We start from the raw sequence: 20695 nt of genomic DNA, 5'->3' as shown, positions 1-20695 counted from the left end.
ACTGATAGATTCGTCTAATAGAGAAATAAAGTACGCGATCGATTATTAACACTACGTGTACGGGATCCGCCAATTTGACGGATTTCAAACTTCGAAATGAAATATCTCAAAAACCATAGCATCAATTTTAACCATTTCGCATCGTAAATTAATCATTTCATCTAAAGAATTTATACCCACAATTATTTTTTCCTAGGCTTTCTAATTTTTGAAATCTGTACGTAGTATACCTATCTCTACAAAACCCGTCAAATTGACGGGCTAGCTGATTTCATAAACAAACCGTTTTTCAAAGACAGTGTGCAAAAGTTTCAGTTATTGTAGACATTTCCCATTATTGTCTCCGCTTATTGTAAGTATTTACAATAGGATAATTGAATTTGGGCACAATATTTTCTTTTTTTGACCAATCCCCCTTTTTTAGCAATTATGAGTAAATCCAGGAGACATAATAAGATATTGAATAAAATTGTCAACATCGATGAAGATTGTTCTGAGGATACCGCCGAAAAAGATCAATATGAATTAGGCCAAAGCGAAGCTGACAGTGAAAGTTCTGAATACACTGAAGGTTGGAAAGACAGAAGGATCTTCGAATAGTGAAAAGGGAAACTTCTTGAAAGTGTGTCGTAACAAGAAAAGGATGCGTATTTTTTCTAGTTCTGACTCCGCGGATAAAAGGACGAGCATTCCAAGCATATCCCAAAATGTAATGGGTAAAATTGAAATGGTAATTGACGGGACACAGTGGATAAAACTGAAATCAGATGGATCTAGGGATAGGACGCCCGTTCGTATGATATTCAAGGATATCGCAGGACCTACTGGCTATGCTAAGAGAAATATTATATTGGGTTGTGTAACTAGTGCTTTCGAATTGATAATTGACAGACACATAATGGAACACATAAAAGATTGCACTGAAATCGAGGCGCATCGAGTTTTGAAAAAAGACGGATAATCACAGTTGCTGAGTTACGTAGTTTTCTAGGAATTCTATATGCTCGGGGCGCATATGAAGCGAGATCATCGAAAGCCTCCGAAAGATTACAAACAGATAAATTTGCGCTGATATCCGAAATATGGAACAGATTTATAAGTAATAGCCAGGCTTGTTACCAGCCATATGAAAATATCTCAATAGATGAACAATTATTTCCAATGAAAGCCCGACGCAGGTTTACGCAATATATGCCGAATAAGCCTCATAAATTCGGCATTAAGTTTTGGTTTGCAGTTGACGTGCAAACAAAATATATTTTGAATGGTTTCCCTTATATGGAGAAAGATGAAACTCGATGCTCAAGGGAAAAAAGAACAAGATGACTTCGTTTTCCTCAAATTTATATAAATCAGAAAACTGCACGCTTGCTGTGTATAAAAGTAAACCTAACGTAAAGTCCTCCTTCTAAGCACCAAACATACAGGTATACAGGTAGAAGACAATTATAAACGTGTTCCAGAAACCATTACTTTTTATAACAAAACAAAGTTTGGTGTGAACGTCGTTGACCAGATGGCACGCAAATATAGTGTGAAAGCAGGGAGTTTTCGATGGTCCCTTCAAGTTTTTTTTTCAATATTTTAGATTTTGCAAAATAAACGCGTGGATATTATGTAAAGAGTGCACCAGATCGAAAATATCCAGAAAGGAGTTCATATTTTGCCAAAGATCAGACGCTTCAATTCTGTCACTTTTAACTGTCAGAAATGCGAAAAAGTTGCCAAGTGGGCTACTGCAAAACAAAAAATAGAAGCAATAATTGTTGTATATATTGCAAAAAAGATTGTATGCGGAAAATGCACAAACAAAATTCAGTATATTTGTAAAAAAATGTGCTCAATAAATATAATTACCCTATAGCGTTAATATTATTGCTATCATTTCCGTGATAATTAAAAAAAAAGACATTTTACTTATTAATAATTTATTTAAACGTGAAGCCTAATATTATTCAATTTAGACTTAATTTGAATAAATCGATTTTTTAAAGAAAATGAGTATTTTCGTTTACCCGTCAATTTGACGAGTCCTCGTAGAGACAGGTATGTAAGAAACGCCCGTAAACCTAGTGTTAACAAAAATAATCTTCAACCGTAAACTGCGTAGTAAACTGTTTAAAACACGTTGTTGAATAAAAGTTGTCCGAATATTCTCGTGACCAACTGTAAATATAAAGATACGAATTTGCATGAACATCCGAAAACGAGCGATTAGTGCAGTTTACGGTTATCGTATTTCGCGAAACTTGGTATTTTGCGCAGCAGGATCGGAGATTTTCCACACGTATACTTCGTCTTAGAGATATTTTCCTCGTTCTAATGTATACTTGGTAATTGGATCCGGTTAATATTACGATGGTAATTATTCTTATAGTTGCGTAACTTAATACTAGTTAAGAGCTTAATATCTGACCCCGTCGCGACAGTCCTCGTTTCAATGTAATTTTTACGTAACATTGGGTCGCGGATAATAAAATAAATAAATAAATAAATAATTATCAGGTTAAATCGAATCGAGATACTGTTAAAATAGTTCGCAAAGAGACGACGCCTCTGCATCTGTGGGTCATCTACGAACGTCGTGGAGCAAATGAACGGACGAAGAATTTTTGCTGGTGTATTAGTTGGTGCAGAAGAGGAAAATGACGTAAAGAGAAACGGAGATGCGAGAGGATGAACAAAGATCATCGACATGATCAGATGAAAGAAACGAGAAGCCGTATCTAGGTTTCGTAACAGTAGTATATAAAGCCAAGTATTTCGATAAGTTTGTCAGTAGTGTCAGTTATAAGCTGTCTCGTAAAGGAATCGATAATGTCTCGCATCCTCTTTGTCTTCCTCGCCGTTATGGCTATCTTCTCCAGTAAGTAACTTCTGTTAAAGATTAACGCGATATTTCATATAAATTTACGTCATTAAAAACAAAACATAGAATCTATTCAAACTGTAAAGAACAACTCTTTTTGTTTCGTCTTCCACTGGGTACAGTCACATATTTCTGTATTTTCAATTCAGAAAACGTGTGAATAACTAATTCACAATACGAATCCGTTCACTTCTTGACTTAATTGTTTATTTCTGTAACAGCATATTTGTTTACATTTTCAACCCTTATATACGTTGAAATATCCGATTCGGTCGCTTTCGACATTCGGTTTTGTCAATGGTACGAACTGTACCAGGCGCTGAATCATTGACAGGCGTCCGCTTAGATTTTACTCTTTTAATTGTTTTCATAAAAATACGAATTTATATAAAAATCTAATCGTTAGCAGATCGATTAGAGATACAGCGAAAAATAATACAATGATATCGTATTGCTACAGCTTCGTTTGGTCAGCAATGTGGACTGAATGAAGAGTTTAAATCCTGTGGATCGTGCGAGCCCACTTGTGCCAAACCACGTGTCACCGTTTGTACCATGGTTAGTATTAACATGTGAAAAGCACGTTAGAAGGACACGATGAATCGATTTTTCTTAATTCGTTAGATTTACAAATGCAAGTTCCTTAAAAGCAAGTAATAAATCTATGGAATTTTGTAAACAATCGAGTAGAGAATCATTCTCGGAATATTCAATAGGATTACGGAAATACATATTAATAAATTCCAAAGCCAATAAAGTTTCTGTAAAGTAGAATTGATTGTTGAATTTTAAAAGTAGTTACCATGTTTCTTGCTTGTAGTTTTCATTTGTATTTATATAAATTTAATTACGTTACATTTATTTGCTTTCATTTTTATGGTTTTCTCTGTTCGACGTGTATACTAATTTTTGTTCTTTCATTTTTTTAGGAATGTAAGATCGGTTGTCAATGTAAGGACGGATACTTGAGAAATGGCGAAGGAACTTGCGTTCTTCCAGAAAAGTGTTAACTTCTTCGTTTAACTTATTTGAAACCCATTCACTTTCTCGCTGGCGTTTGCAATCTCTTCGCTGCTACTTTTTTCTTTTCTTTTTTTTTTTACTTTAACAATTTTTAATGAAAACTCAAAATGAAAATGTATTACACTATCTGTTCATGGATTAGTATTAGTCACAAGTTTACCTAAATAAAGACTATAACAATACTAGCAAACTGGTGTCCTAAATACCTACTTAAACTGCATCGATCGTTCTCAGTAAGCAAATTCAATGTTTAGAAAAAAGAAATTAACGCAAGATTAAAGTTACAAATACAGGTTAATATCTTTTGGAAATAAGCACACATATAGAGTCACACAATGAATCGCTTTAAATTTGCCTAGATTCTCGCTGTTCAAATTTTTATTTCCAGTAATAATTTCAAATTAAATTAAGTTCAATTTTTAATCAAAAATTCGGTTTTCTATTTATGCGCTCGTCGTTATAATTCTTCATATGAAAGATAGCGAAATCCTAGAAAAAGTAAATGTACTTACCATAAAGATAAGCAACGACGACGAAGAGAAAAATAACAGCGGTACGAGACATGTTTGAACGAAGAATCCTGCGATCATAGTTTGACTGCAATTATAATTGTAATTGTCTGCTTTTATGCTCGATAATTCGTATTTCTAAAGGCCGCTATCTTTGCTTGTTACGTATTTATCGGCCTAATCTTTCACTTATTTAAACTTAATGCACCTATTTAAAATTATCATCAGCCTACGATTTTGTAAACTATTCAAACTCATGGTCGAATCGATTACAAAAAAAAGGTAATTAATTATTCATAAAAGCACGCGATTATTAGATACTGAAACGAGCGGGAATACAGTGAAAAACACAGCGATGAATTTGTATCGTTAAAACTTCCTTCGGTCAACAATATGAATTTATCCTATGCTTAGTATTATTATATTGATATTATTAATACTAATATCAGTATAGTCTCATAACAAGTCATTTCGCTAAGTTTCCATTGACATTCGTTATTTACTTTCGAACAGTCGTTTTAATACCACAAATCACACATAATATCACAAAATATAACAATTATGTAAGAGGAAATGAATAAAGAGGAATATATGCATACATCTGTGATACTTTATTATCTCATCTAAAAACTACCATTTTCTAAGAATAGCCTACCCATTCATTCAATCCAATCAAAGTCTTTTACATTGGCTAACTGGGACACACTGTTTAGCTGCGTTTCTCACATGTCCTTTAACACAGTGGCAGCCACGAACGCATTCCTGATGGGAATAAACGAGTAACGCGTTACAATTAAACTGAGAGTAACGGAGACAAGATAATTTTCATGATCAAGAGAAGTGTATATATGTAATACTGACCTCAGGACAATTTACGCGAGGCTTAGCACACGTAGGTTCGCAAGAAGGAGAAGGTCCACACGCCTTGAATTCTTCGTTCGGACCACAAGCAGAGCTGACGCTACTTACTATATGCACATAGAATAATAATACATCTTGAAATAAAACAGCGATCGAATAATGAACAATCAACGATACGTGTAATGGCGACGATATAAATAAATAGGAAATGCTTACTCAACTATGTAATCGTATTACTTCTACAAATTTCATTTCTAAATTTCACAAAGTTTTGTTTCTATTTTCAATTCTATTTCAATTTTAACTATTTAGAAACGGTGAATTTTGGTTTTCTACTGTTGTTCGATTCGTTTATTCAAATTTTTATTTTCGAGTAATTATTCCAAATCAAGTGTAGGTTCAGTTTGGTATAAAATATAATTTTCTGTTTATACACGTGCCGCTATAGTTGTACATATTGAAGACAGTGAAATTATACAGACAATGAATATATTGTACTTACTACAAATATAGGCAACGACAACGAGGAGAAAAATAACAGCGGTACGAGACATATTGGAACGAAATCTTCGATCACAGTTTGACTACAATTGTAAAAATTTTCGTGCGCTTCTGATTAAAATTCGTAACAGCTGTCTGTTTTTATACTCGATAATTCGTCCTTCTAAAAATCGCTATCTTCATCTGTTATATGTTTGTCAGTGTATTCACCGTACGCTAATTCGATCGCGTTACTAATTGTAAGTTATGAAGAAATTTACACGTTATGAATATTTCATAAATTATTCGAAGCTCGTATAATTTGTCTTACGTGTCATATCATTAACAACTATACTAAAAGTCACCATGTTACGTTATTTCGTTATTATAAATATCAAATATTCATAAAATATAATTCAAATGCATTATAATTTAAAGTCGTTGAAATCTACTTAAGATACAAATATACATGTGAAGAATAAACTTACAGATAAGCACAAACTCGCTTAAACAACGATTATAAACGTCGCAGATGAATTACGCTCTCTTTGAATAAGCCAAGGTGTTGATATATAAAAGGACTGAGAGACGATCGCTGCACAGTGCACATACACAATGTTTTATTCTACTTAATCTTCGTTTCTAGAAATTTAATCGACAAAATGGACCTAATAACAACAACTTTTGCCACGTTGACACTTTATCTCATACGTAAGTACATTTGCTTTGTGAAATCGAGCAGGTTTCTGAAAAAAGTGCCCATAAGACAAAATGGTGATTTAAGTGAATTAAGAGTTGGTTCTAGGTATTTAATATTAGCTAAGTTTCACCTGATAATTATAACGGCTCTTAAGAAACATTATCTTTTTCATATTTATAAACTAAATAAAAAGTAATTCACCTATTTGACTGGAAAATTCATCGAGCATCTACATATCTACAAATTTGCTCTTTCTCTGAAAAATCTTCAACAAGTCGCAATTTCCAGTTCTTTCGTCGTGAAATTTCATTCCAAACCTTCGTTCTATATTTCTATTCGTCTATCTTCGCTGTCAAATGATAAACCATAATTATTTATTCTCTTTGACTTCCGCGAGCTATCACTCTCTCATTACCATAAAAGGATGATTAAAATATTAGTGTGGAAAGATGATTAACTATTCGACGTGAAACACTGGTATTTTCAAAAATTGCAACGAAACCGGAATTAGAGTTATTACTCTTTCAGTCGCCACCAACAGAATTTTCACTGCTGCTGACGAAACCACCGAGTCTGGTAAATGTGTTAAATAATTATTAAACCTTCATATGTATCTTTTGCTTCTCGACTTACAACGTTAACGTTAGTTTTTGTTTAAAAGAACCGACGAAATGTGGCAAAAATGAAGAGTACACGACGTGCAATCTTTGTCCAAAAAATTGCGAAAATCCCTTTCAAGAAATTTGCTCGCCAAGGGTAAGCAAGAAGAATAAAATATGGCAGGATCTTGATTATCAAAATGCCGATTAGAGGAAAAAGACAAAGTTATTGGAAAATCAACGTTTTATTATGCAAGAATTAATTAAAATGAAGATTTGCTGTCTTTGTTTCAGCCTTGCATAAAGGCTTGTAAATGTAAATCGGGATACTACAAGGACAGTGAGGGCGTGTGCGTGTCTATCATAGCTTGCATCGTCGATAATATCAGAAATCGAAGTGAGTAATCATCGATATACGCAGAATATACAGAAATGTGTCAAATGTCCAAGATACGATTCTCGTTATATTTGGTAAATGAAAAACAAGATTCCACTTTTGTATTCCTATTTATAAAAATATGGAAAGATATGGATAAAGACAAGGATCCACAGTTTACTAAGAATGTTTCTAATCGGTAGAAAAAACAAGAAATGAGAAATCTCCTGAAATAATTATTCTTCTCGTAGTTCCACAGGTAACAGAGCGAAGCGATTCTTCTTCAGCAAATACGTCATAGCCAAGGTGCTAAAATTGAACAGGTGTTTATCCATGTTTGGAAGGAGGAAGTTTAAAGAGTACAAGTAGAACGAGAATTACGCGTATTGTGTACGATATTCGGGAAGAAAAATAAATATTTATCTGCTGTTACTTACTCAATTTTAATAACGTCTGTCGCAGTATATTTCTTGATATTTATATAAATGTTTCCCATATTTACATACTTCAAGCGAAGTGCGGTCAGTCGTATAAATTTCTGCAAATCTTGACCGATGTCAAAGAACACGACCTCTCCAGATTATAGTTTTGTTAATTGCTCGTCTTGGACGATACCGATATTATCTCGCGATACTTATTTTTTCAAAACATATGTTACATTGAAGAATAATTCGAGGAAAATATTTACTATGGAATCGTTGTACTTAAATTTATCGAGGAAATTGCCAAAACAAGGTGCATCTGCTACCGATTAAAGATTATTGTACAATTATCTAATCATGTGACAATTTTTCTAACCAACAGTGTATTTACTTTGAATGGTACTCCAGGTCAAGTACTGTCGATTTATCAATCAACATCTAACGTACGCTTCTAGAAGCATCCTCCGACCGGTTGGAGCTGTTTCAAAGACAGATTTTTTCTTTCCTACATTTCTATCGTTAGGATATTTCTTAAATTCGAGGAGAATTAAAAAAGATCGTGACTTAGAAATGACGAGACAAAAACTTTTTTTAGATATTAAATATTATTTTTCTGCGGCACAGCTAAGTCTTGACCAAACTGCTGCGACTTCTCTAAATATTCCAGAAGCTTGAAAAATTCAAATGACAGAAAAAAACAGCCATCTTTCCCGAATATACTCTGTTCGTTTCTAAGAAGATCTCGGCAAAGATCAAATAGCGTAAAGTCAACCAACTACGGGCTACGGATACGAGGACATTTGCCGAAGATAAGCACTGCTATCAAAGGCGCGATCTGTCTCTCTCGATACTATCGCGATCGTTCGAGGACCTAACAACCTACTAAATTCATAGCTTTTTGCCCTGATGCATAAAGATGCACGAAGATGCACAAAAATGATCAAATTAGCGACTACGATAAGTATTTGTACGCCACTTTCGAATGGCTACAAAAATTTAATACTGCGGAAATGAAATTACGAGTTTGACAAAGAAACGTTGCATAAAAAATAAGGATGTGTAGCCACGGTGAATGGTGATATTTGTGCCATGAAATGAGCTACGACGATCGCGAAACGTTCCTTGCTTGTTTTACCAAAAGGAATTCTACTAAAAGAGGAGAGAAAAGAAAGAACTAGAAAGAATATCAACACCGAAACTCGATGAAATATTGCCTGCTAAATTTCGGTGCGCACGATTGTCAATCGCTTTTGTTACGCTTAGGCGAAACAAATTCCGTGGAACCGTGGAAAAACGCGACAGCCACAAGCGATTTCTTGGAAGAAACGAGATTGTACGGTAAACACGAGTCGAAGTAGCCAGAATTGGATGCCAAAGGTCGTTATCCGTAACCTCGTTTTACAGATTTCGAATATGTATTCGGTTTTTCCAATGGTTTCGTTCACCGAAACGACGCCAACTTTCCTTCGAGATTATGACGGAGACGATATGGTGAAAGAGAGGCGTGTTCGTATCAATGAGCAACGACTAATGGTACAGGCAGAGATTAGAAATGAATAGGTACTCGACTCTTCGATAAATAAACGATAACATTACGTAGGAAACGACATCGGTTATTTCCTTAAAGTATTGAAAATTTTCCTGCACCTCGCTCAGGTGATCTAATGAAACGTGAAATAACGTGCTAATAAGATACACGAGAACGATAGGTACAGTAACGGATAAAAGTATCTGAATAATTGCAGCGGTCGCGAAAGAATATCATACTTGTGGAAATTAGCAAAGTGTGGACAGTCAATTATTCGTTACATTAATAAACTGGACTAATTAATGAGACCATCGTTAGCGCTAATTATACTTTTTGGCTCGCTACCGTATACTAATCTTTTATCAATTATATGTTTGCAATAAGTTTCTTATGTCTTCTATATACATTTTCGAATTGGTTTCAAATTTTAAAAAATAAAAAAAGCTTGTTGCATGGAATAAGAATTTAGTTGCGAGAGGATTTGATTTTCTTGTCAAACAGCTGATTAGACAGATTCCAATTGTATGGATTCAGCAATTAAGCGCAAAAAATATCACTGTGAGATTTGCATCACCTCGTTTGTTGTTTGCTACGCGTATATTCCATCGATAGACGAGATATCGGCACCGATAATCAACAAAAAGATTGCCACGAGCTATCGCTAATCTGGATATGACGAAGTAGTTAAACGATGAATCGAGAGAGTAGGATGAGTCGGTTATGACAAAAAATTTTGGAAGCACGGTAAGCGAAAAGGGGGAGTGGAGTGTGAAAGTCATGCGTCGGATTGTATAAAAGCGCGAGCGGCAGAAGGTACAACTCAATCGTAACAGACGCAACATAGATTGACAGTAGTTCTTCAAATCTCAACGTTATTTCGACGACTTTAATCGCCATGACTCGTGTAGCAATTCTTCTCTTACTCGTCGTAGCTATTGTGTACAGCAGTAAGTAAACAGAAATTATGTTATGTTTTCGTTCAACGCGAGGCTTATTACCTTTCCTTTTACCTTTGTCTCTTAATTTTTTTATTAAAAATAATATTATATTTTACTTGAATATTATGAATCTTTATTCTGTCATTAATATAATGTAATAATATAATTAATATAAAATGTAAAGAATAGAAATTGAAAATAAAGTATCTCAAATATATAAAAAAGTATAAAAAGAATTTTCTTTAGTTTTTAATTATTATTTCGCTTTACGATTACACCGCGATTATTTATCAAACATTATCGAATAACGAATCTATCCATTCAACGATTAATTACAGGTGCATATCCTCAGGCGCCAGAGGTTAATCAAGAATGTGGTCCAAACGAGGAATTCAATTCTTGCGGATCCGCGTGTGTGGACACCTGTGAGAAACCAGCATCACCTATCTGCACTATGGTTAGTGCCTCGTGATATATAAATTTGAATAAAATTTTAATTCTTCGATTTATATCATCGATTGCTTCAAAAAGCGATCAATGTCTTGACGATTCCACGAATTTTCTGTTACAGAAGTGCGTAATCGGTTGCCAGTGTAAACAAGGTTTCATAAGGAACAAGGAAAACAAGTGTGTGCTCACTCGCGATTGTTAAATTTTAACGAAATACTTTTCTGTGAAATATTTTTCTAATTGAAAGATCAATATAACGCTCGCAATAATTATGCACGGTAGAATGCTTCCTGCGTAATTCGTTGTATCATTACTTATTGTTAGTGGTAGCCACTAAACAACTACAATTATTGTACTGCTTACTTTTGTTAAGCTTTGTTTTTGTTAAGCATTTTTAGTGAAATACACATAAAGATATTTACTTCTTCTTCTTCTTCTTTATTAATCCCGTATTTTTCTTTTTAACACGAATGGAGTACCAACGATTTTTATACTCGAAAATATAAGTGAACCAAACAGTGCAAACGACGAATGAAAAGAATTTTCAAGAAGGAATATTATGTTTATTATATTAGGTAAAATCGTAACTACAAACATTTAAGTTATATTTAGCTTGAAACAAGCAAATCCATTAATAGTATTTAATTAATTAAAATTTGAGCCTGAACTTTTCATATTACTGAGGACAATTAACACACCATGAACAAATGTATTTTTTTATATTACGTAGATTAACTGAATTGTTTATGTACGAACCTAATTCTTTGACTATTTTACGTCTCTTAAAAAAATCTGGAATATTTCTGAGATATTTATCAATGTTATTAACGCTTCCTTATGATCCCTCTACACGTTATACGGAGAACTCACTGAGAATATGTTAAATAAAAGTCTAATTATTGACTGATTCATGGTCGATCAACGGTTAGCTCTCAAGCCTCGGTTAACGTTACTATAAGCTATAAAGAATTAAAAATAGCGAAAAATCACATAACTTTCAGCCTAAAAACTACATCTCTTACCTAGTCAACGAAATCTATCGTCTGTTTCTGCATCAACGTTATGATAGACATGTTCACGATGTATTGTTTAAATTTTCTTTACAAACCCAAATAAAAATCGAAAAGTGCCACCTTTGCTTCTTTCTTCGCTGTTCCAAATGCAATTTTTTTTTAATTTTTTTATAAATCATCTAGTAAACTAATGCTCTTGACTTCTCAAAAAAAAAAACCCAAGCCGTTTGGCCCAATTTTAGAAAAGTTAATCAATTTCAAAGGGTGTTGCAACAGTGTTGGAAGTCACTGTACTGCAAATAGCTCCTTTGATTTTTAATTTTAATTAAAATTAATTTAACCTCTCCTTTATTTTTTCCCAAAAAGCCGTATTTGTAGTATGTAATCGAAGCCAGAATCAAAACAATACCTACAATCTTATAATTAGCGCCAATCGGAACATTGCACTCCGACTATAGTAAACACTTATAATCACAGACTATAGTCGACGTTAGGAACGAAAGGGTCAAAAATAAAGATTGACTGACGCAATTCAATGTCAACAGAAGCATCGAGATGTTAACTAAGAACAAAAACTGCTATATACAAATATTTGATTACACACCTATACATTTATCGGATATCAGTCTTATCGCGAATTAATTTCTTTAACGCTCGTAAATAGAGATTTCCACTTATTATTTTATTTCTCTGGATAAAAGTCTTTTACGAAATGTATCTTTACCAATACTTTGTACAATAACGCGATATCTAAAAAGCAGCCGTATCGTATCGATCATTCATAATCACAGACGTTACTGCAACCAAACAAAAAAATGTTTCGCAATTACAAAATTAAAGAATTAAACGTCAATTTTTGAATCGATCGATCAATGCCAAGCTGAAGATGTTTTATATTTTCTACCTTTTCATACTTTCGATATATTTCTCCAAAATTAAAGATACAAGGTTGAATCATCGCGATTGAGTCTACACGTCTAATTTGCTTTTAGTCTCTGATACGTACCGAATGACTCATCGATAATGTAGGTTCATTGATAACGCGTCACACACCTTGCGCTTAATCGAGCAAATGTTAGTTCATTCTCAAACAAAGCAGCCGCGAGGTTAGTCGATTTTAACAGAACGGGTGAGTAAAGTCAAACAGTAGGTTATCGAGAAAGGCGATCGTTTATTTTCTCTCGTGGAAAGTTACACAACTTCTTTTTCGCCGGCCGGCAATAATGTAATAAATCAATAAATTATACGACGCGTAAACCTCAACATTCGTCCGGCAAGACGCATTCGTTCAGCGAATTCTTTAAGTATCCGTCTATGCATTGACAATCCGTCACGCATTTCTAAAAGAAACAAACGAATTTTAATTCACAGTGGAATTATATAGAAAATTTCTCTATAAGGAAATTTCTTTGAAGACACTAACGCTGATACAGTTTGGTTGTTGGGGTATTCCACATCGAGGCTCGCACGCAGTACCACAAAGTTTGAACACTTGGTTAGGCGGACAGATTATGCCAGCGTTGATCGCTAAGCGATTATAATATGAAATTAAGAAATTTCTTTGTACGGGATCTACTGCTAGAACTAAAAAGAATCGGGAAGAAATCTATTTGATTGTCAAATACTTACAGCTGACATAAACAACGACAATGAATAAGAGAAGAACAATAACACGAGACATGTTTAATGCTTTTCCTCGACGGTAGTTCCAAATGTAAGGTAATCTTTCAAAGAAGCTTATTTATAGCAACACCTTCATCCTTCAAAACTGATAAAACCGCTGACTATTACCTTATCGCTTTTACTTTCGATTCGCCTCCCATAAATAATCACTTAAGATTATACGTATACTCATCTAGAAAAATAATCTTAATCTGACTTAAAATAATTTAAAAAATATTTGTCAAGATCGTAAAATGAGCTTGATAAATTGACGTGTCTATCGTTGGCACGATAACGTAGTAAAAATTCAAAAGGATCATGTAAAAAGATGTATAGACGCAAACAACGATAATGAGATAAAAAGCAACACGTTAAAAAGTTCCCTAATTATTTGGAACGGTGTATTCGCATCTCGATCTGCTAATCTCTTATCCACCATCTCCATCTTGAAGCATATTAAATCGTCGATTCTGCACCTTCTAACGAGCAACCCATATTCAAAAGCAATTTATCACATTAATGGACCAAAGAGTAGTCAGAAGATGTTGAGAACCATTTGATCGTCCATGAACCATTCGAGCAAATCGGAAGAACATTAAGTTATCGACAATAAGTCGTCTGCGTGAGAGGTCGAACGGTTAATTGGCTGTTAATATATCGTCTGGAACGGGAAACTACGGGAACGACTGTATAACAAGCAAGTTCATTCTGATGCAGTCGCGTTTATCAAGGGGGCCGGATGGTAAATTATCGGGGTACAGGGGCGGGCTAATGTTGCGTACAGTGGTCAGTGGCTGTGTAGCAGGCAACTTGTCTATTCGCCGTGTACACGGGCAAACAGGCCGCGTTTAATCGCAATCGCATTGAATTCCCGCAAACGTGACTTTTCTCGCGTAACTAACGCCTTCGGCAAATAAGCTCTCGAATCGCCTCGATTACCGATTCCCCAGGTATAACCGGCCGCCCGTGAAAACATGCCGGTCCAATTAAAACTTGCTTACCCTTTGGAACAATCGAAAAGTCTTGCTTCGTTCAGCTCGTTACAACTTTTTAACAACTCAGCCGCTCCCTTAGCGTAAAATCGCAATCTCGCGATAAATAACTTTGATTAGTGATTAAGGAAAATCTTCTTGAACGTTTCGAATATCTTGAATATTCTCAAAGCGCGAGACATTGGTTTTAATGGATGAGCAATTTCCATCAACGAGGAAACACTGTTGAATCGCTGGATCCGCGTACACCGATCAGTAGACTCAGGATGTTGATCCAAATTTATATTTTTACGAATACGACTAACAAATAGAACGTACGCAAAGACTTGTTTCCTAAATATTGTAAAAATAGTTATACTCCAGATATTTCATGCATTTCTGCTTGTCATATACGTTCTGCGTATTCTTTCAATTTTTGCGTCCATCTTTCAGCGTATCTCGCGTATCTTTCAATTTTTCTTAGATGGTATTTTCTTCGGACTGGCTTCAGAGCAGACTGAACGTTTTTTCAGAAACGAACCGGGTTTACGAAACGTCGGAACAATGCGCAACTACTGATAAAACGCGATTGAAATCCGAAGAAGCACAAACACGTCACATGTATGATACAGTTTTAAGCAGTATACTTGGATTTTACTTTTTGCATCTGGATCCAAACAGTTTCATCAGCACGAATTTCTCGAAACGTGTTTCGAGGACCCTCGGGACGAAGCGAAATCTTCAGACGAAGCAGCAGGAGAAGCGGTCGAGGGTGAATCGAAGGCAACCGAAATTCCTGCCATATTTCGCTGAAACCGAGTTTCCTTCCGGCTGGTTGATTCAATATGTTCCATCCGGGTAAAACGGAACTCCAGCCAGGCTATGGACAATACACTTTTCCGAATGAATCCCGTGGTTCCATGAACGCGAATGGAATATCTCGATCGACGATCCCGCGGAATGGAGCAGCCAAGATATAGCCAAATTCTGTTCCTTGTTCGATGAACGAGATTTCGAGATTAAGAAGATAAAGAAAGATCATCGTGTGTTTTCTATTTCTTCGTATGTTCATGCTGAAGATGTTAAAATGTATTGAAAACGAGGGATATGATAATTTCTATTGGGAAGAATATTAGCGATTTTTCCTAGTATTATCGATCGTTTGAACCTACAAATTCTACTTACCAAACTTCTAGTCTTTTATTTATATTACAAATCATTTTCTCAAAACTGGAATTTTACCGATTGTGACTCAAGTTAGCAGCGATGCACGACTATTCTCTATTTAAACATCTTTGCATGTTCAATTATTAATGCTATTGAGCATGTTTATCGAGCAGTCGTTAATACTACTAAGCACGTTGGATCAACGATCGATTAGCTAATGATAAATAAAGGAGAAGAGATTAAGATTAGGAGAAAAAGAATATATCATTGAAAATTTGAAAAATATTCATAGCGCTCCTTCTATTGCGAGATTTAGTCTCGCGATATAAAGGATCCTTGTCTCAAACGGTCCATTTACGGTCGAAAATTTAGTGCACCGGCAGCACATAAAATCTCAACGAACGAGGCTCTGGCGCGATGAGATTTATGGAAATTGAAGATCTCTATAGCAGAGTTGTTACAAATCTTTCACTGGATCATCGTCTATTTCGCGTCCAGACATCTTTCTCGCCAAAAGTGTAACGTTTCTTAAGCACTGAATGGTAAGTATCGAATTTCGTTTTATTTCGTTTTACGCGTGAATTTCGTCCATAACGTTAATTAACGAATAAACGATTGACGAATATTATAGTTAATAAATAATCAGTGGAAATTTATGCAATGATCGAATACGGGTACTCGAGCACAAACAATATAACGAATTAGAAAATAAGCGATTAGCTAGGAAAGCATTTTTTGATTATCAGAAAATGTTGTCTAATTGTCCTATGTAGCGTTTAATTACCACTGTCGGTAAAAGGTATACGCCTTATCGTATACGACTCGGTGTACGACTGTGTTAGGCTGGTTGCCAGTCGCCAGGAATTTTTCCGACGCTTTATTTCTTGTTTAACATTTACGAGTACCATACATCTCAAAGTAATTTTTAGGAAAATATTTGGATTGTTGTAATTTTTTAGTATATTACAAACTGTACTATTACATCGTTGCATTCGTCGTTAAAATAGATTTTAAAAGCGAAAGGAACTTTAAGAGGAATCATTTGAAAGAATGTTTCAGAATACCCAATATTAGCAAAAGGGAAAGATGTACAAATACGTGATACCCAACTCGTTATCTACCGAAATAATCGATACGAGCAAATAACACCTAAATGTAAACAACATCGTGGTCCAGATTACATGACTTGTGTCACGAAGCAATAAATTTTTTTAATAGACTTGAATAAACGATAAGATAACCTCGCGCATTAACAGTATTAATACATAAATCCGTGCAATATCGACAAGTTAATTCCGTACAAGAAGCAAAAGCCGATAAAGGAAAATAGAAAGAAGCTTAAGGAAAAATGTATACCAATGAAATTTTTAACAATCATTGATTACCACCTGTGACTAATTAGCTATTCTTGAGACTAGACGGATCAAAGGAGAATTAAACGTAAAATTTAGCGGAGAAAGAGGCGGAGGTCGTTAGGTAGATGGCTACCATTAAATTCCGTAATAAAACTGGACCGTGGTTCGGGTCGCAGAACCGGCGATTTATATCTCAATTAAAACGCGGCCGTAAAATCGCGTTGTCTTTGGATCATCCATTGAAGCTCCTAGCTTTCTCGAACTTTCGCTTCAAACACTGTGAAATGAATCCCAGTTTGCGAATATCTATTCGCGTTAACGCTCTAATAGGATTATCGTGAACTCTGTGAATCGACCTAGCTGTTAGGGGTCCGTTTTATCGTCTGGTCGGTGCGCTTTGATTACCTGCCAGTGTTCTTCGAGCAAACGCGACGATTATCGTCGATGAGACACCAGACTAATTCTACAAAAAAAAAGGCCACGATTGGCTTGTACTTTGTAGATTCTATCTGTATTTGATCCAATTCAAAAATCTCCATGGACGTATTACTTCTCAAGAGAATTACTTCGAAAGAGATCGTTCCATCGACGTTTATAAACATAGTCTCCTTACTAGTCCGCGAATGCTTATGCACTTACAGAAAATTAAAATGTCCAAAAACACACACGCAATATGTAAAAATACGAAAAGTATTGAGAATAAAGTATACTTGTCACGATGCTTAGAGGATGAAACAAATATCTGTAACTCGTATTAATAAAAGTATAAATTTGCATAAACATCTACGGTTTACTCGTTGCTCTTGTATCGCACGGTACGTAGAGAAGAAATTCTCGAACCACATTTAGTTGAACGCCAAAAAGACAACCCTCTACCCAATACTCTAAATGGCCATTTTCCACGACTTTTCGTTCACTCTGCTCTGATCGTCGTTTAATCGTCCCCTATTCGTGATCGATCCCCAATCCCCATTCCGGAGAAGAAGACGGTGTCCATGGCGTCGCGGGACAGATTCCTTTCCATTACGAAGATTGCGCTTGTTCTGCGCGAAAGTAACATAGCAAATGTAGTAAAACCTCGACGAGCACGGTCGATCAAGAAGATTACGTTCCCGACGATGCGGAATATCCTCAAAAGCTTTCGCATGGAGAATACGACCGGCTACATTGCGAATTAATCCGAATCGACGCGACCGTGAAAAATGAGAGACGAGGTGGTTGTATTTCGTGTACGCGAAAGGGTTGCCTCACCTGGCCACCGTATCCGTTAGAATATCACGCACGCCTGTTTACGGTTGCCAGGGAAACACCGGTGCACGCGCCCGCATCGACAAGGGGATTCTCTCGCGTGTCCATCCGTGACGCGCTTTCAACCGAGCCTTGGACGCGGCGGCTTCGCGTATACTGGCCGATGCGTTGCCTTTGAACGAATTAAAGCATTTGGCAAATTGGATTCCTCGCTGGGGCGGCGCGGGAATGCAGGGTGTAGATTTGCCGATTGCCTTTCGCGTTTCTCTGCTTTCAGCGAATGTCCTTTCGACGCTTCTCACGATGGACTGCGAAGGGGATGCTTTCAACCGTACGGGAAAGCTTTCTAGTTTCTTTCGCAGAGATCCTAGGAAGATCACGAGCAGGCTCTCTTTCTCTGTGCGAAGAGCGAAAAGAACGAAGCTGTGACAAAAATCCGCGAGATCGCAAACTTTACCATTAGGCTACGATTACAGTGGATTACTTAGAACTATCGTTCTAAGCAATTAGATATCCAGACTTTCTTGCGGTGTAATTTATCGAGTAATAGTATTAATAAACTGGTTACACGGGTAGTAAGTAACAGACTTTTTTCTTAGTTACATAGAACAATTAGATAACTTGCACGATTTATTTGCAGAAAAAGAAACGATGATAGAACGTGTCAACGATTTTTCTGCTGCGCAATTATTGTTTTCACCTGAACAAAAATGTGATCTCAGCGGGACCGAACAACCAATAGTCTACCACGTTTGATTGCTCCGTCGTATTCATCGGAACGACGGTTCGTCAGAACACGCATCCGCTGTTACACTCGTTGCTGGTTCAGAATAAACGCTCCACCTGCGACGATGCTGGGCCAAATTTCAAGGCACCTATTTATGGTTGCCAAGGAAACATGTGCACAATTTTACGAGGGGAACGTGAAAACCCCTTTCGCGAGTCCGGCAACCACGATAACTGTCGTCGTATTTTCCTGACGGCACACGAGTCGAGGGACGAGAGAATCGTTGTTGGTAATACGCGTGTACCGAAATTCACGATGCGGACTAAGATCGATTCGGCGAATGTTCATCGAAATCTTTTTCGGTGTATGAACGTTCTAAAAGAGGAAAAAGATTATTATATAATTACGATTCATCTCGTTAAAGATAAGCAACTATCCGGATACTTTGAAGGTACAGGGAGGAAAACTGCAGACGTTCACCAAGTGCGAAAATTACCGGCTCGGAAGTCCGATCGTTCTTTCCGCTTGGAGGCAGTCGACGTATATTTTCAACGTCGCTTCGCACCGTTAGATCCGGCTAATAACACCAAACAGTTACGTTCTTAACGGGTGCAGTTTCTCCTTCGTTAATTCTGAACGCGTTTCCAGACGTTTGTAAAATGTTGCACGCGCCATTCTCCGACTCGCGACACGCGATTCTACCTGTACACGGCCGACGGAACACGAAGAAGGGAGAGGGACTGAATAGTACCTCGTGGAACGTTAATTATTCGCTAACAACTGTTCAACTTAACCGCCTCTATATTCAAGTTCTACGGGACGAAGCCTCGAGGCGTGACTTTTGCTAAAATTAAAATTGAGACCACCCATCTCGTTTGCTTTATTATTGCCAATCTCCTCGTTCAATGAGAGATCATAAGCTTGACGAATTCGCCTCGGGTAACAGGTTCAACTCGTCAAGATACGTACTATATCTGCTCGAACGGTTTCTAGCCAATTTGTTTCTGCAAACAGTTCTGTGATTTATGGAAGCGGAGGTCGATTTCCAGACTAGGAGATAATCACCGATAAAAGTGTCTTCCGCAAAGCAAATAACGTATTTAGATCTATAAAGCAAAATCGAAACGTACCTAATTCGCTATCCGAAGCAAACGTAAGCACAAAATATCCGGTACAACGATTTCGTTAACTTAAAATTTAACTTAAAAAATACGAGTTTGTCCTTTTATACAATTAACATACAGCTTATTGGAATAAGTTAACGCTACAAAGTCGCATTCAGAAAATGGCTTGGTCTGCGTTTGCTCTTAATGTCTGATTTATAAAAAAGAGTAGAACACGGATTGGCGGAAAAACTCGCAATTCATTTACACTTCCTCGCGATACGTTGGCCTTTCTCTCTCAGGAGTCGGTTCGGCTTCCCTTGGACGATACATCTAGTTACGAACGTACGTTCGCGTGCGAATTCGCCAGGCGAACCGTCCCACTTGGCATAAAGTATCGGAATAGAAGCGTTCACCGTCGCTTGCACTCGCGCAGCTCGATCCTCTCGCGATGCAATCGCGCGAGCGCGTACCAGCACGTATTTCCAGGCGACGAGAACCACGTGCATCCTTGAGCCGCTTCGAGGTTCGTGAACCTGCCTCTCGCGAGCCGATGGACACGCGGATCGACGTCAGATCAGTCGCGAGCCTTTTATGCATCGAAGGAAAATACGGTGTAATACAGTCGACGAATTAGCGGCTGCTCAGAACCTTCGATACGTTTCGAAATGTTCAGAAGAATGATCAAGGTATA

At 36.5% G+C, this 20695-nt stretch overlaps 3 protein-coding genes and 1 long non-coding RNA gene across 11 annotated transcripts in view; 3 read left to right on the top strand and 1 right to left on the bottom strand.

Annotated features, from left to right (window-relative positions):
• LOC138184054 (uncharacterized) overlaps positions 1 to 20695 on the bottom strand; it is a 138856-nt gene that overhangs the window by 72820 nt on the left and 45341 nt on the right. The window lies entirely within an intron of this gene.
• On the top strand, positions 2707 to 4074 carry LOC138183776 (chymotrypsin inhibitor-like). Its single transcript, XM_069121150.1, has 3 exons — positions 2707 to 2866; positions 3330 to 3427; positions 3799 to 4074. The coding sequence occupies exons 1-3, from the start codon at positions 2818 to 2820 to the stop codon at positions 3877 to 3879; spliced, it is 228 nt and encodes a 75-aa protein (XP_068977251.1). The 5' UTR covers positions 2707 to 2817; the 3' UTR covers positions 3880 to 4074.
• On the top strand, positions 6290 to 7898 carry LOC138183774 (uncharacterized). Of its 6 annotated transcripts, none has more exons than XR_011174149.1 (5): positions 6290 to 6453; positions 6971 to 7018; positions 7101 to 7198; positions 7336 to 7512; positions 7669 to 7898. XR_011174149.1 is itself a non-coding variant. In XM_069121148.1 (5 exons), the coding sequence occupies exons 1-5, from the start codon at positions 6405 to 6407 to the stop codon at positions 7716 to 7718; spliced, it is 345 nt and encodes a 114-aa protein (XP_068977249.1). In that variant the 5' UTR covers positions 6322 to 6404; the 3' UTR covers positions 7719 to 7898. The 6 variants fall into 6 exon arrangements, 2 of the variants coding, with proteins under 2 accessions (XP_068977249.1, XP_068977248.1); XR_011174152.1 differs by having other exon boundaries at positions 6292 to 6453; positions 6866 to 7018; positions 7090 to 7198; positions 7336 to 7438; XR_011174151.1 differs by having other exon boundaries at positions 6296 to 6453; positions 6866 to 7018; positions 7104 to 7198; positions 7336 to 7438.
• Positions 10155 to 11176, top strand: LOC138183775 (chymotrypsin inhibitor). Its single transcript, XM_069121149.1, has 3 exons — positions 10155 to 10314; positions 10644 to 10762; positions 10877 to 11176. The coding sequence occupies exons 1-3, from the start codon at positions 10263 to 10265 to the stop codon at positions 10955 to 10957; spliced, it is 252 nt and encodes an 83-aa protein (XP_068977250.1). The 5' UTR covers positions 10155 to 10262; the 3' UTR covers positions 10958 to 11176.

This window comes from Bombus flavifrons, chromosome 10, assembly GCF_040668555.2.
Source record: "Bombus flavifrons isolate JBK064 chromosome 10, iyBomFlav1_principal, whole genome shotgun sequence".
Lineage (NCBI taxonomy): Eukaryota > Metazoa > Arthropoda > Insecta > Hymenoptera > Apidae > Bombus > Bombus flavifrons.
This window is presented reverse-complemented; position numbering and strand designations above follow the sequence as displayed.

Excerpts from the sequence above, each read along its gene's own strand:
- LOC138183776 (XM_069121150.1), top strand. The coding sequence starts at position 2,818 with ATGTCTCGCATCCTCTTTGTCTTCCTCGCCGTTATGGCTATCTTCTCC. Across the intron at positions 2,867-3,329 it reads CGTTATGGCTATCTTCTCCA|CTTCGTTTGGTCAGCAATGT; the intron begins GTAAGTAACTTC and ends GTATTGCTACAG. Across the intron at positions 3,428-3,798 it reads GTGTCACCGTTTGTACCATG|GAATGTAAGATCGGTTGTCA; the intron begins GTTAGTATTAAC and ends TCATTTTTTTAG.
- LOC138183774 (XM_069121147.1), top strand. The coding sequence starts at position 6,405 with ATGGACCTAATAACAACAACTTTTGCCACGTTGACACTTTATCTCATA. Across the intron at positions 6,454-6,970 it reads GTTGACACTTTATCTCATAC|TCGCCACCAACAGAATTTTC; the intron begins GTAAGTACATTT and ends TTACTCTTTCAG. Across the intron at positions 7,439-7,668 it reads CGATAATATCAGAAATCGAA|TTCCACAGGTAACAGAGCGA; the intron begins GTGAGTAATCAT and ends TTCTTCTCGTAG.
- LOC138183775 (XM_069121149.1), top strand. The coding sequence starts at position 10,263 with ATGACTCGTGTAGCAATTCTTCTCTTACTCGTCGTAGCTATTGTGTAC. Across the intron at positions 10,315-10,643 it reads CGTAGCTATTGTGTACAGCA|GTGCATATCCTCAGGCGCCA; the intron begins GTAAGTAAACAG and ends GATTAATTACAG. Across the intron at positions 10,763-10,876 it reads CATCACCTATCTGCACTATG|AAGTGCGTAATCGGTTGCCA; the intron begins GTTAGTGCCTCG and ends TTTCTGTTACAG.